This window comes from Netta rufina (assembly GCF_964035555.1).
Source record: "Netta rufina genome assembly, chromosome: 3".
NCBI classification, from domain to species: Eukaryota; Metazoa; Chordata; class Aves; order Anseriformes; family Anatidae; genus Netta; species Netta rufina.
Window position 1 is genome coordinate 18,765,771 of NC_140125.1, and position 16,533 is coordinate 18,782,303.

Here is a 16,533-nt window from a genome sequence, read left to right on the forward strand (position 1 = left end):
TTGGAACAGAAGTTCTTAAAATTGCAGCAAAAGAATACAGAAAAGTGTCAATTTTATACTCGGAGGAGGAGACCAGAAAGATAGCATATCAAGCACATGACTGCAAGGTGAAGCTGAGAACCATTACCATTACATTTGATAAATGTCATTTGCATTTATACTTTCCCCCATTTTCTTCTTATTATGACAATTTGGCAAAATGCTACGAACTGTTTATGAGGAAAAGGTTATGGATGCTGGCAGACAGGGGCATACAGGATCACAAGAGCTTGAACTCGGAGAACATTATTTGCCAGATTCAAATAAAATACCTTTTAGAGCTAGTGAGGAAGCATTAAAAGGAACAGACTAACCTGGACAAACAACAACTCCAAAGGTAAGAATGACAGAAGATGCTTTTCAGTTGTATGCAAGAGTACAAACTTCATAATGGGAGCAATAGGTAGAAACAGGAGCGTTCTAAAATGACTGGAAGCAAAGGGGAAACTTAGGCAGAACATCAAGGAACCCTTACAAATAGACCATCCTCGCAGAAAAAAAGAGAATCATATATGTGGGGAGAGGAATGAAGAAAATACATAAGTCAGTCTATCCAGATATGAATTAAAACCAGGGAGTCCAAGTTCAATGGGAATTTCAAGCTTGGTTTTGGAAAGCAAATATGGTTCAGTCTGCCATCCTTTCCCTCAGAAGCCAATGACATAGGTGGAGCCGAAGCCTTGTGACTCTGTTGAAATGAAGATAAACAAACCAATCCCAGATGATAATTTAAATAGGATAATTTAAAGCAGATGACTATGGAGAAAAAGGGAAAGAGAACCACCTACCTGACACCACCAGTCAGAAGTAAGTTAAGCCTAACTCTAGGCTGTAAAACTTGGAAAATATGAAAAGTGCTTAGAAAATACACCAAAAAAAAATAATAGTCTGACAGATAGTGACAGCCCCCTTCAGCTCCCTTCAGTTAGGAGAAGAGTTCTGAAGACCTATTGCAGAAGCCACTGAATTACTAAAGGTTTTCTAAAAAAAAGAAAAAAGGAAAGAAAAAAAGGAAAAAAGAAAAAAAGAAAAAAAGAAAAAAAGAGAAAAAAAGAAAAAAAGAAAAAAAGGAAAAAAAGAAAAAAAGAGAATGATACTGTTCTGAGAATAAAAACAAAAATGTATTTCTGTGTTTAGATCATTCAGCCAAACGATCTATGTGGATTAACTTGGCGGGAGGTGAGGTGAGCCTGCAGCCAGCTCCAAGAACAAATACTACGCTAAAATGCAAATCTTGAGGAGCGATTATACAAAAGCCCTTACTAGGCAAATTTTGGGGGAAACACTAAAAATAGATTGTAAAGAACAGCCTGACCAGAAATGAGGCAGCGTTGTGTGGAATATCAATTGCTATATCAGGGTGAAGAAATGAAAGGAATGTGCTAAGAATGTCAACTCTGACCCTGCTGTGAAACACTGAAGTTTCCCGAAGCATGTAGCAAGAGTAAGTACCCTGTGAGACACAAGCACACGCAGCAAAAAAAGAAGAGCTGGACATTAAAGATGCATGCTCCGGCCCTGGGAGAACACCCTCACCTGCAGGAGAGGGCAAGGTCACTTCTAGACTCTGCCTTGGAGGCTTGATCTCTCACAGCTACACAACATACTCTCAAAACCAAACTGAGCATCCTGCCTCCCTGGTTTTGCATAGGAATAAAGATCGAGCCCTCTTTTCAGTCTCCTTTAGCAAATCAACATTCTGGATCAGGTGAGATGGATTGCAGTTCACAGACACAAGCAGAGTGTTTTTGTGGATTTCTGCACATACAAAACACTCAGACCCTCTCGTAACCTGCTACCTACCAGTCACTGGTCAGTTTTCTGGCATTTACTTGCACAGGATAAAAGAGGCAAGCGTGCTTCTTTGTTAACGTTAAGTCCTATAGCAACGTGGCTTCTTGTAAAGAACATGCAAGGTTAGATTTTCTTCTGCACCTTGATTGACACAGAGAAGAAGTAAAACCTTTACAACTGCCTAATTTTCACAATTCACGTGGACCAATTATTGGCCCTAGTACATTAATATGTACTAGGCACTAGCCTTGTTCTCCATCAGCTGCCGCTGCCTGGTTTTGAAGGTGGTCCTTTGAACAGGGTGATGTGGCAGTTCTCTGAAGGGCTGCAGGTGGTTCCAGCCCGTGCTTTGTTAGAGAAGCAGTACCCAAACTTCAGAGTCTCAGCCGTGCAGCCCTTCTGCAGCACTACACTGGAAGGGGAGCTGGGTGACCGCATGCTGCATGCAGAAGCTGTGGCCACGAAACATGGATCCTGTCTGCTGCACCTTCTGTTAGTGTCAGGCAGCAAAGGACCATTCTCTGCTCCAGCACCTCACTTCCACATTAGGGAAGCAGGGGAAATAGCACTCACATTCCTTTGAAGATCATTTTTAAGGTAATGGGGTTAGGAGAGAACCAAAAGGAGCCACTGCTGCTGGAGCTAAATAGATGCAGACCTCCTCCCCAGTGCTAGGCATGATAACACAGGGCTTCTAAAATAACACAACATCAGGAAGTTTTGCTCTACGGTCTTATTTATTACTTTTGAGTCTGTTGTCTCTATTTAATCTTCTCCTGCTTGGAAGAACATCACTCCATCAGTGAATCAGCATCTCCAGAGAGGAAATGAAATGGAACCACGTTCATAGTACGCAGCCAATCGCTGTCTTGCCACTCAGTTAATGTTCCACAGTGGGTTAAGAATTATTGTCCTGGTCTTTCAGCTTAGTCCAGATTTAGAGCCCCAGTGGAAGAATTAAGGAGTAGATGAAACAGTACATGCAAAGCTAGTTCCCAGAGCAATAAAGGAGCGTGTTTGCTACCTCAGTCACTAAGGCAGGTACTTAAGAATCAGATGTCACAAAGCAGTTCATTTTTCACGAAACCTTGAGTAAAGGGAGAAAAATGTTGTTGGATACCACTTAGGATTTCCAGCAGGACTGCAGGAAGCAAACAAAGATAAGCTATTTAAACAAAACTATTTTAATTAGTATAATTATAGACTGAAATATGACCCCATAGTCCGTGTGTTATTATTTATCACCCGGTAAGGTACTTCATGGATTGGCCACAGAAAAGACTTTGCAGCAGCTGACATGTATGTCCTAAACCTTCACTCACAGAAGATTCCCCCAAGAGGGGAGGTCTCCAGTGAGTAAGTAAATTCGAGAAGGATTTTCTCTCAAGTTCCTTCTCTACTCCAGGCATACATGTATTTCTGCAGCTCAATATCTAGCCACTGCTCTCCCTTTCTCTTCTCTACCTGACATGCTCGTGCATGTCTCTGATGACTAAGAGTTGTTGAACTTCTGATGTTGTACGGGATTCTGAGCTGTAAAGCACAGGGAGAAATGCTCCCTTGGAGCTTCATGTGATCCTCACTCTTCTGCAGCTGCAAGGATCAGTTGTGCAACTGTGAACTCTCAAGGCTGACTCACCGCTCCGAATCTATTTCCCTCAACTTAGCTTTGCTGTGGCAAAATTGCCACCCCCACTCCTCTTGCTGACTGAACACCAAGCAAAATTTAATCCTGATCTTTCTCTCTGTGTCTTCTTATTCCCTTCATACTTATAACTAAGATTCTGCCATGTCCTTTTTCCTTCATTTAAGTAACCAGGAGGAAATTCTTTACTCAGGGGATGATGAGGCACTGGACCAGGTTTCACAGAGAAGGTGTGGGTGCCCCATCCCTGGAGGTGTTGAAGACAAGGCTGAAAAGGGCTTTAAGCAACATGGTCTAGTGGATGGCATCCCTGCCTAGGCAGGGGGTTGGAACTAGGTGATCTTTAAGGTTCCTTCCAACCCAAGCCGTTCCAGGATTCTCTTGTTCTCTGTACTCTTTTTGCACGGTAGGCTAGGTCTAAATACCAATGGTTCTTCCTTTGCAATGTTTCTAAGACTCAGGACAGACCATGCTCTTACCAACTTTCACCTTATCTCCTCCCTAACATTATTTTCCCCTTTCTGGCTTCTCTGACACTTCAGTCAACGCAAAGCACAGCTTCTAGATCAACCTCATGCCCTGCATAATGATTGTTGACACTTTTCCCTCCTCATCTCTTGACTTCCCACTATAGCATTGTTTCCTACACCTCTGCATCCCAAAGTCCTTTTATCAGCCTGCGTATCTTTTTATGACATTTACTTTGCTGTTCTCCCTTTCATTCTGACAACAAGGAATTCTGAGCACCAGCTATGTTGTGCTTTTCACTCTATCCTCTTCCTTGCTTTCATATGCTGCCACGGCATAAGTGTTTATCTCCAGTTTTTGACCCTACAGATCAGTGACTCTTCATGTGCCAATGGAGTTGTCTATGTTCCAGCAGCCATGTGCAATGACACGACACGTGACAATATTATCCATCTTTTTTTCAAATCTCTTGTCAAAACCTATTTCCTTCTAAGACAGCAACAGACATCCTAAAACCAGAATGGCCAAAATATACAGTACCATTTGGCTTGCTGAGAGAACTACAACCATGTATTTCTTCCTTCTGCTGCTAGAAAAAAAAATAAATCCATCCAGTAAAGGAAAAAGAGACAGTAATTGTGTTACTGAGTGTGTCATAATATAGACAGACCAAGTAGGAAACCACAAGGTTTTGAGTTCACTGTGAACACATTGCCCCTTCACTGCACTACACAGTTGAACTCACCACTAGTAGCTCCACTGCTGTCAGACATTTTACACGATCATTACTGGGAGAACCGAGTGGGGCTGCTGGAACACATTACATGTTTTCCACTGACACTGTGCAAGCTAAGTATAGGTATAGGTTTACATGGCAGTATGTGTTGGTTTCCTATCTGCTTCTACAGGGTAGCTGTTTACTAACTGTACTAATTATGTTTTGTTTGTTTGTTTGTTTGTTTTTTAATATATATATTATTATTATTGGTTCTTCCATGCTCTGTGCTTGTTATTGTAAACTGGTGCCAGGTATCAATCTTAAGCATTCATGAACCGTTCCACTGTTAGGCTGCCTCACTCTAATCTGGCCTAAAGAAAGATGAAGGGAATGCAACTTATTACACTAATATGAGGCTTCTTCTCGAGAGTCCCAGGAATGTCCAGGGCTTATAATGTCTACCCGTTATCACATCAGGGAAATTTCTGACAAGTCAATTCCTAATACTACCGTGTGGACATCACTTTGAATTTGGTCCTTATGTTGATACTCAGTGTAGTTCATGATGTTTTGTCATGGGCCTGACCTCGACCAGAAAGCACACAGGTAAGTGTTTTTATGGAAAGTGATGTTAATAGTTGGATTTGGGGTAAGGAAAAGGAATAAAGTGCTTGTGCGTCTAGCTCATACATCATTTCTGCTCGTATTTTCCACATTAGTCCATGCATCATACCAGATGACTTTGTTGTCTGAGAAAATGGGGTGACATCTTCCCTTGTGGGGAGGTAGATAATGCTGTTAGTGTAAAAGAATGAAGTGGACTCTTATGAGCTCTTTGGCCTGTGTTTTCCACCCTCAGTGTTCTGTGATTCATCTAATTAAGGTACACAGCCTGTAAAACAGTAGGCAATTTTGAACTTTCTACTCATTAGCTGGATGTGAATGGATTTTTTTTTTCCTCCTGGCTGTCTTCCATTTATCTATGGCAGTTCTACATGACTCAGTGAGATGCCAGAAGGGCTCATGATTGCGTGGGTTGCCTCTGGCAAAGGCAGCAGCTTGAAAGTAAGTGTCTGTCTATCAGACTTTTACTTCTCTCTGAAAACAAACATTGAAAAGCCTCTTCCTAGTGAGGCTGACCCAGCTGCCGTGTCTTGTTAGGATACAAGATGATTAATTTCTTTCTACATAGCTCAGTACTTAAACCATACATAAGGGGGGCATAAGGGCTTGCAGATGAAGCAGGGCTAAAAAATATATAATCTGATTTTATGCTTAATGAAGAAATAATTTTCTTAAGAACAAAAAGCTATTTGCATCCAGTGCTTATAAATTGCACAATTGGAAACGTGTATAACAGTCCCACAAGGATTATTTCAGTGATTCTAGCTGAATTAGAGCCAGGAAAAAAATATATATTAGAGATATTATTAAAACAGGAGGTTGTGAAGACTTCTAGGATATATACAGATGTTTTATTTTTGGTTTTGTGTATAAAGCTGATTTTTAAGTTTGGAAGGTCTGCAGATTAGGCTGGAGGCAGCCAGAAGTGAAAATAAAGGGCAGACTTTCAGATCAGAGGGCTATAGCTTCAGAAAGCTATACTGATTTTTGTTAGCTGACAGATATCAGGCCTGCTGCCAGTGTCTAGGGAGCTATTTGAGCTTTAATCAAATGTGCCAGAAACACAGATAAATACATCTTTGGCAGTACCTTTCTTTGCTCCCCGTGGGTATCAACCTCTTCATCAGCCCTTTTCTTTCTGCACTAGTCAAGCACTCTGACAGGCAGCCTCCATGCTCTGTACAGAGCTCCTGCCACAGCAGAAATGCCTTCCTTCTTGTCCAGCCACAGCAGGTTTCACCCACCTCCTCTTCAGAAAGGGAAAAACGGTGACACCTGCAGCTCCACCTCATCTTACTCCGTGTAATGAGATTTTTTTGTGTGCAGGAGTAGCGCCCCAGCAGGGCTGCCTCAGGTGTGTGGAGCGAGGCTGGCATTTACGTGCTTTGTAAAATACAAATATGGAGCCTCTTAGCTCAGCCAAAACAGCTTCTCCTGTTCCTCTGAGAGAACAAGGATGAGAGGATAGGAAATGGCTGGCTGTTCTTCAGGACTGAAACGCATTTTTGCCCAGCAACCACACTAGGCCCACAAAAAACAATTCTCTTCCGTTCACAGCTCTTTGTTTACTGCTCAGCTCCAGGATCAAATTCTAGGGTACCTGAGGCCCTTCTGTTGCTCAAATTAAATCAAAATCTCTCTCTCAAAAAAAAAAAAAAAAAAAAAAAAAAAAATCAGCCAAACTGTTTTTGCTTATTTGAATTAGGTTTGGACACAGTGACAAAAATGGCGTCACCGTCATCCACTGGGGCCGCGGTCCCGCGCTCCCCCCCCAAGGGTGGTGACGCCATCTTGCGGCCGAGAGAAACTCGGCGGCCTGGCGCTTGGGGGACGCCCTGGGATGGGCGATTTTGCACTGGAAAATCTTAAAATTGTCGTAAAAAAATAGGTAGTCTGTTGTAGAAATGATTATCAGTAGCAGCTGCACGGGTGTAAGGGTGGCAGGGATATTACTAAACGTGCTACGGCTTTGGTGGCAAACAAGCAGGCTGGAGGAAGGGAGGGTTTTTATATTCCCTTCATTTTTATCCTGCCTTTCCCAGCTGAAATTTCTGTGGTTTAGGAGTTACAGGTCTTATTTTATCTTCTAATAAATGTAGTTTTTGAGCTACCCCCGTGGAGCTTTTGGGGTACTCATAATGCAGAGAGGGAAGAAAAAGACAAAATGAATCCACTTCAAAACTGTGGCAATTCAAGAACCTGTTGCAGAAATGAAGGAACCGTGCAGTGGCAAACAATAGCTGATCTACACGGGCCTTTCTCATAAAGCCACAGGAATTGAAAAAAAAAAAAAAAAAGAGAGAGAAAAAAATAAGAGAGAAAAAAATAAGAGAGAAAAAAAAATAAGAAAAAATAAGAGAAAAAAAAATAAAGTAACGCATGGATTTCATTTTAAAATCCCCTTTTTTCTTGCTTTTAGCTGGTGAGAGCATGTTCATTAACAGCACCCCCAGATTGAACAGTCTTTTGATTTTATTGAGGATGATATATTTCCTCACTCTGAGGGAAAAAAAAAAAAAAAAAAAAAAAAAAAAGAAAAAAGAAAAAAAAAAACACATAGTAGTATTTCAAAATATAACTATCACATGAGAAAAACAGCATTGAAGACCTGGAAACTTAGGAAAAGAGACTGCTTATACTGTCATCACCTAACACCTTCCAGGCAGAGGAGCAGAGACTTTTGTCTCATTTTCTGCTTCAGTCAAATCCTCAAAATCTGAAAGATTCTTTTCTGAAAGATCATCTAGATTTTTCTCTTAGTTTGAAGACAATGCTCTTTCAGCTGTGATGGCAGTTGATCCAGAGGGACTGTCATAATAACACTGAGACTAAGCCTTTAAATATTTCTTTCATGAATAGGGCCTAATTATGTTTAGCATAATGTAAACATAACACAGTAATGTTCCTCCTCCAGACAGTTTTGAAATGAAGTCAATAAGGAGAGGCAGAAGTAGAAATGGTTGTCCAACTTGTATTTGTTCCAGTACCAAATGCAGCTTAATATAGCATAAATATTTCAGGTCTGTACATGCGCTGCTGAATTTTAAAATGTGTCTAAAATGGAGAGACAGGGATTTGGTGGATGGACCACTCAGTGGGTAAGGAATTGTCTGGATGGTCGCACTCAAAGAGTTGTGGTCAAGAGCTTGATGTCCAGGTGGAGACTAGTGAGGAGTGACCTGTAGAGGTGTCCCTGCCTCTCTGGGGAGTTGGAACTAGGTGATCTTTAAGGTAGCTTCCAACCCCAGCCATTCCGGGGTTCTATGATTCATGAAAACATCTTTCCATCTGAGACCATCTGAGACCGTCTGAGCTATATGTCAGCCACAATGTAGATGGCAAGGGTACTGTATTGCCTCAGGTTTGAGACTGACACCTGACACTCTCTGTGGTAGGGTGTTCAGTTTTGGGTCTCTCACTACAAGAGGAACATCAAGATGTGTCCAAAGAAAGGCAATGAAGCTGGTGAAGGATCTAGAAAACAAGTCTTACCAGGAGCAGTTGAGGGAACTGGGGTTATTTAGCCTAGAGAAAAGGAGGCTCAGGGGAGAACTTATCACTCTCTACAAATACCTCAGAAGAGGTTGTAGCAGGGTGGGTTGTAGTGGGGTTGCTGTTCTCCCAAGGAGCACGCAATAGGACAAGAAGAAATGGCCTCAAGTTGCACTAGGGGAGGATTAGGTTGGATATTAGGGGAAAAAAAAAAAAAAAAAAAAAAAGTAAAACAAACAAACAAAAACACTGGAGGGGTTTTGAAGCATTGGAACAGACTTCCCAGGGAAGTAGTTGAGTCCCCATCGCTGGAGGTATTCTGAAGACATGTACATGTGTTTCTTAGGGATATGGTTTAGTGGTAGACCTGGCAGTGCTAGGTTAATGGTTGGACTTGATGATCTCAGATGTCTTTTCCAACCTAAATGACTCTATGATTCTATGATTCTGTTGCAGTTTGGAATTGTTCACCCATTGGATTGTTTATTAGTCTAGCTGTATGCTGGACATTTGTACAAAATATACTGTGAGAAACAGGATCAAAAGCTTTGCTGAAATCCAAAAAGATTTCATCATCTGGCTTCCCTTGGTCATCTGGGTGGGTGACCTTGTTATAAAGGGAAATTAAGTTCATTAAACAGGACTTTACCTTCATGAACCCATGTTGGCTGTGACCAATGACTGCACTGTCCTTCAGGAGTTTTTCAATAACTCCTAGAATAATCTTCTCCGTCATTTTACCAGGCATTGAAGTGAGACTGACAGGTGTGTAATTAACGGGGTCTTCTTTCTTGCCCTTCTTGAAAATTGGAACAATGTTTGGCAGTTGACTGGGACCTCTCCAGATTCCTAAGACAGTTGAAAAATAATTAAGAGAGACAGGGAAGGTTGAAGCCAATAAGCCAGAAAGCTTGCCTCTGGGGACTACATTCTTGGGGGCAAAGTAGTTAAATCTCCCACTAGAAATACAAGGAGGTAATCTTGGTCATTATTATTATTATTATTATTATTATTATTATTATTATTATTATTATTTTAAGTGGAATCAGGGAAACAATTCCCCTCTCCGCATTCTACCATGAAAACAAGAATTTATTGTGCAAGCACAGTCTGAAGTACTAACTCCTTTGTTTATACCTTGTACATCGTGCACTAGAGGAGATCTGTAGGTGCAGTTGGCGCTGGAGTGCAAGCCTTGCGATGGTGTCATCCGAAATACTCCAAGTAGCTGTTTGGCAGGTCAGTAGAGGAGCTTGGCCGGGCTATGTTTCTACACAAATGCCAGTGGATTGTTACCCAGAGAAAGGTGGCACAGTGAGTACCAGACGCACATCTGCCTGTGCACCTTCAGCAGCAGCTGACCATGCAGGAGAAGTTAGAGTTGGCTCTGGAAGCCTTACAGAGAAATGTTTCCTTACAGAGTTAAAAACCTTGGTAAGGAAAGGAGCATGTTCACTGCATACAAATGAGATGGGGAAAGGAGCCTGCCAGCACTGTTATGCTCACTGGAAAGAGCTTTGTCATAAGCTGCTGTGAGCTGAGCTCAAACATAAAAGATGAAAATCCTCAAAACCAATTACCACTTGCTCCTGTTGAGCCCCTTCTTCTGATTCACCTTCACCCTACAGCAAGTCTGTGAAATGTGGGTTCACCTCATCACTTGGGGTCATCCCCTGGCAGCACAGCCAGCTATTACAAGCCTGTGAAAGAAAATACCATGTTCTTCAGATCAAATTTTTGGAGGTAATGGTTCAGCAGTCACAATGAAGTAATCAAATACCAAGATGAGCCAAAGCAAAAGCAGCTGGTGGGTGGTTTCGACCAACTGGCTGATAAAAGACACATCAAATTTATACTGCAAGTTTATTATGGCAATACAATCAGATTAAATAATTTTCACAGCAATTATATTTACATAAGGTATATATATTTTTTTTATTCCCAGCATGTTGCATTCTTTTCATCTTCAGTCATGCAGTGAGTAATGTACAAACACAATTATATGGAAGATTTTTTTTCCCTAAAAAAGAGAAACCAAAATTACAAAAGTATGGCTTTATAAGAAAGTTCGAATCATAGAATCATTCAGTTGTATCATACAACGAACATTCATTTGTACTTGGGCATGGCAACATTCATCAGTAAACAACAGCATCAGTCCCTGTCATGCTGAAGACAAAAAAAGCCAGGGGAACTAGGAGCAGGGAAGTGCCCATCAGTGTTAGAGAATATATCTGTATACATTCAAAGTATGAAAAATGTAAAAAATGGTTTCAGAGATTAACTATCACATTTATTTATATTCTGAAGTCAGAGTTACGGAGCTTTGAAGAATGCATCTTTTTTATACCAACAAGCATCAGCAGTGGTGCAATTGACTTAAAAAGTGTTACTTCCGTTGTAAGGAGATGTAACTGAGGTTAAAATCTGGCCTGTCCTCTCTGCTGATGATGTTGCAGAAACAGTAGCATAATATTGGTAAATCGTATGTGGCTGAATTCTGCTGTCAGCCCAGGAGAAATGAAAGATGTATGTTTAATAGATTTTGTTTAAAAAGTCGGTTCAAGAATTAAATGTGTCCACTGCCACAAATCCTTTGCTGGATGATTGTGTCTGTTGGCATGAAGAAGCCCTTGTGCTTGATGCTTAGGGACAAAACACCTGTTTCAAAAGCAAAGCTGCTGCCTCTTGGATAGAGAAGAGACATTCTTACCTGTTAGCAGCACAGTGCTTGGGACACAAGCTTATTTCATTAAAAGGTTGCTTTCTTAAGGCATTGATCACTGTTGTTTGCGAGCACTGTGATGTGTAAGTACTGTCAGTCAGTTAGGAATTGTACCAGAAGAGGGCAGACATACGTGTGCACACACACACAGACACAGACACACAGACATACAGACACACAGACACAAGGTCACTCAGAGCTCACTGAAATGATGCTCACCGGTACTGAAGGAAAACACAGACACCCCTCAGATCTTTACAGTGCTACTCCTGAAAACTGAAATTAAATAACATAACCTATAATCCACAGGTTAGCACAGACCGAACCCTCTTTCTTTTCTTTCTTGCTTACATTCTTTTTGACAAGTTCTGAAATAAAGAGCTACCTCTACTTACTATGTCTATAAGCAAAATGTAAACACCACTACACAGCACCTAGCACTTTTATCAGCAAAGTCACTAACATATTTGCCATGCAAGTACAGGGTTTTTTAAAGACTGCTGACTGTCACATTGCAGGAACAGTGGAAAATATAGAGAATTTACTTTTGATAATAACCTGGCTTGGAAAGAATGAAAAAAAAAAAATCAACACAGAAAAGGCTGAGGTAGATTTGTCTGTAAATGATGTAATGTCACTGTACTGTAGCAGACAAATGGAACGTCAAACTAACAGGCAGGGCACTGCAAGATTAGTGAACCGGGTGTAGGTAAAAGATCCCTTCCCTCAAGCAGAAGGACATCCCACCCTGCACTCCTATGATGGAGAAACGTGTTGGGTAAAAGAAGCACCATGATGCTAATGGCCCGAAACCCTGGCCCAGTGGGACTGTACAGTGAGGTCAGGTAGTAGGTGAGCGGCCAAGGCCCAGGCAGTGCTTTATTCTCTTAAAATGGTCAGGAAAAGCCGAAATGGCAGAGCTCTGGTGTGATCAGCTGCCTGCTGCACCCTGGGCTAACAAAACCTGAGTTTTTGCATGCTGGCCAACAAACGGTCAGAAGCCTTCTTCCAGGCTGTGACACCAGGTGCAGATATGCCCCAGAACTGGAGTCTCTTGAGCAATTGCTCTGAATCAAGCTCTTCTCTTCTGCTTGGCTGGTGGATAACCTCACGCAGGCACATAAAGCGTTCTGCTTGGTACAAAGCCACCTGAGTGCCCAAGTGCCTGACCCCTGACCTTCGCAGTGATCCCCAACTGTTAGGCAGCAAATAATCCCTGCACTGTTTTAGAAGCGCTTGCTCCCAGTGGGTTGCTCGGGCTCTCTGGACACGTCCCCCTGCCCTGTTAGAACGAGCTGCCTCGGTAATGCCAGGAGTTCCCACCTGCATCATTTGGTTTCTAAGCGGAGCAGCCCTACTGTCCCTCCTGTCTTTTCTGAAACTCTTTATAGCAACAAAACCCTCATGGTATGAAGACAGTGCAGTAATGGTTGATGATTTGCCTTCCCTCCTTCGGATGATTTACTTTCCCTCCTCTCTGCTCCCGGGGCCTAATTACTATTCTAATAATAGCCGTCGCCAGCCTCCTCTGCCTCTCGCCCACTGGCATACGGGTAAGATACCACACTGCTGCTGGGCACAGGCTGCATCCTGCTTCCCTGGCCTCCAGGGGTGCCACAGAGACTGTGCTCTGCAGAGCCACTCTCAGCAGCCTTGGCCTCCTCCTCCAGCACTGCCCAGCATCTCCAAAGGGCCCTTCCAGCTGGCTCTGGCACAGCCCTGCAAGAAATCTCCACCTGGCCCCGGCTGGCAGCACCAGTAGCCTGGCATACGGGAGGTGCCCCGAACATGGAGAAACCAAGCAGAAGTGCTCCACGTACTAATGACCACAAAAGGCTGCAGCTCTGGCACAGCAGCCCTGGCACAGGCAGGGAATTAGCCAGATGAGACATTTTTGTGCTGAGTGATCCCCCTGTTCACAGATGTGAGCGCACAGGTGGAGCGCACACCTTTTCTTAGCCAGAGCCTTGCGAAAAGGGGTTTGTGCCCCACTGCCTTTTGCACCAAGCCTGTTTGAAGAGATGAGGGGTTTATTCACTGCTGCTCAGTATGGGTCTTGGAAAATGGGTGACGCTACTTCATTAGAGCACAGGATTACGCCTACAAAGGGAGGAGAACATTTGGGTCCAAAATAAGGGATGTTCCCCAAGAGGGATTTAGGATCCTTCCACTGCTCTGCTGGTGCTGGGCACAGCCAGGAGGGCAGGGCCAGTGCCTTGAACAGACAGGACTCTGCCCGGGCAGGGCATCCCCAGCCCTGCAAGGAGAGCCCACTGCTGGAGAGCTGCAAACACCCCCTGCCTTCAGGTCCCAGAAACCAGTATTTCCCAGGATCAGGCCCTCTGTCTAGACTCGGGTGACAAAAATACTCTGACAACAAGTGACAACTTCCAATGGCAGGCTGTCATGCCCACAGCTCGGATAACTAACAAGTGTCCGTGACTCTGAGACCCACTGGTGTGTCAAGCTAGTGAGCTGCATCACTTCTGGAGACACATTCACCCCTAAAACACAAGTAAAGGATAAATAATGCCACTCATGAAGGACAGGGCTACCAGTGGACCTGCTCTGGTTTGCAATTTTTTTCCTGGACAGCAGGGAAAATGGTTCCCTCCCCATCGCACAGCCTTGTAGAGCCATCAGGGCTGGGTTGCCTTTAACCCCTTCACTCCCTTGTGAGCCAGGATGCTTTCCACTAGCTCCTCTGCCTGTCCCAGCTCGCCCCTAGGAATACACACACACTGGCCCTAAGTGCACACACTCCATGCTTCACCTACCGTCAAGTACCTCATTAAAATCACACTAACTTTACATCTCTGCAGCATCAGCCGTAGACTTCTTGGCTGTTACTAGAGGATACTGGATCACTCTTAGAAAGGAAACCTGATCTTTCAGTCCTGTTCATACACGGTAGTATTTTTCCTAGTATTTTTCCTACCAGGAGGTAGGACACGGTCTTGCAGTTACACCCTTTGAAAATCCCACGGCAGGAGCTGTTCCTTTTTACCCAGGTACATTACACAGGATAGGGTTATATTGGGAATTCAGATACACTGACACCAGCTGACAGCTGAAAAAACAAACAGAACACAGTCTCAGCTACAGTTAACCCTTCACATGCACAACAAACAGAAAACAAGGAAGGTTTTTGTCTTTAAAAGTGCCGTGCCTGCAATCAATTAGGAAAAAAAAAAAAAAAAAAAAAAAGAAAAGGAAAAGAAAAAAAATCACAAACATTTAAAATCTTGTCACAAAATATTGGATTTTCCAGCATAGCCTAATAGGGTAAGTATTAAAATCACACTAAAATACACAGGGTGCTGGGCGACCAGGTCCCCGAAGTTGCCTTTGAAAATCCAAGACCCAGCAAATAAAGTCAAGGAAAAACATTTACCACATTTTTTGTTGTTAGCTTTTTGCCATAAGATGGTAAGGGCTTTAGTGCCTGAGGTATAGGTAGTTCCTGGATGCTTTTAGGGAAGTGGGACGGAGGCAGAGTCTGGAGAATAGTTTGCATAGCTTGCAGGTATAAAGAAGCAGGCGTGTTCCCCACCAGGCTGTTGAATTTGTCTTCCCCCAGCAAAGCTGTCCAGTGCTCTGGATGATCCCGCAGAACTTTCCGCATCTTAAATTGGGGGTTGGGCATGAAGAGCAAGAGGTAGTCGAGGCAGAGCTTCTTCGATGCCACGTTGACTTTGGAGTCCCACATCTGTTCCAGGATGACGTCCAGCGGGGTAAGTCCTTTGCTGTCCTCTATCCTAGGAGAAGCTCCATTGCCAAGGAGGATGAGGACCGTCTCTGACCTCAGCAGTTCACAGGCAAGGTGTAGGGGTGTTTTCCCGTCTTCCAGATGAAAGCAGCCAGTCCTGTTGATGTAGGAGTTCAGGCTGGGGAGCTTGTGTGCAATTTTGATGATCAGCCCCAAGATATCTCTCCTGTCATATGTGACTGCCATGGCCAAGTGGGGAGCAGACGATGGGCAATAGCAGAAGTGTTCCCCAGGCACCTTGAGAGCCTCCTCTGGGAAATGAGACAGCAGATACTGAGCATAAGGCAGGTGGTTATGCACCACTGCATAGAGAAGGGCTTCTGAAGGTGAGTACGTTCTTAGGCTGGCGTTTTCCTCCCAGTAAAAATATTCCATAGTTCTCATGTCTTCTAGCATCCAAACAGGCTTGTGATCCCTCACAGCCTGATAGAACATATAGGATAAGAACTTGCAGTGCCTGCTCTGATCGTCCGGCAGGCTGGCCTGGTTACTGGCCATGGCTCAGCAAATAAAGAGCTGCTCCCCGTAAAATCGCTCCAGATGGTAAGATCTGTGCACTTGGAATGCAGATCCCGATGCTGCTGCAACCTTCAGGCTGTCATTGCTGCCTGGACCGCACTAGCTGGAATGCATGGGCTGATCATCTCCACCCATTCATTGTTTTTCCCCTCACTGCAGTGGTTTTGTTTAGGTAAGCACAATCCCACAGGCTCGGTTAACCCATGCCATGCAAGCAGATGGTTAGTAAATATATCCTGCTCGGTGTGTGGCGCAGGTTACTGGAACGCTGTCAGACTGCAAGCGATTTTATACACACACACAGCTAGAGAGAAAGCAGGGAGAGACTAAAATTAGCTTGAGAGGTGAGGTAGTTTTCTGTCTGCATTTCATGTCTAACCAGATCAGCTCATATGCTGCAGTAAGTACGACAGCAATATTCATCTGTTTTTTTTATGTCACTCACACACACAGCTTAGTAAATCGTAAAAAGAATATGTTGCAGTTTAAAATGTTCCATAGCTGATAATATGGATGAAAATGTACTCATGAAATCAAGGGACTGGTAGCTGTAGCATTAGGAAGGGATCCCTGTTTTAGAAAAAATGGTATGGCTGGCCAATTAGGAGACACTGATGTTAATGGATTGTCTATAAGGCATTAGTGATGTTTAAGATCCCAGCATTGATCTCTGCAGAGAAAGGAGTCAAGCAGGATATGAAGTAACCATTCCCAGAGCCGCAAAGTATATTGCCCAGTGT

General features: G+C 43.3%; 1 protein-coding gene across 1 annotated transcript; it reads right to left on the reverse strand.

Moving 5' to 3' along the window:
* Positions 1 to 14,881: 14,881 nt before the first annotated feature.
* On the reverse strand, positions 14,882 to 15,772 carry LOC311208532 (ankyrin repeat domain-containing protein 9-like; the record flags this gene model as incomplete). Its single annotated transcript, XM_084285312.1, has 1 exon — positions 14,882 to 15,772. The coding sequence occupies one exon, from the start codon at positions 15,770 to 15,772 to the stop codon at positions 14,882 to 14,884; it is 891 nt and encodes a 296-aa protein (XP_084141438.1).
* Positions 15,773 to 16,533: the final 761 nt, after the last annotated feature.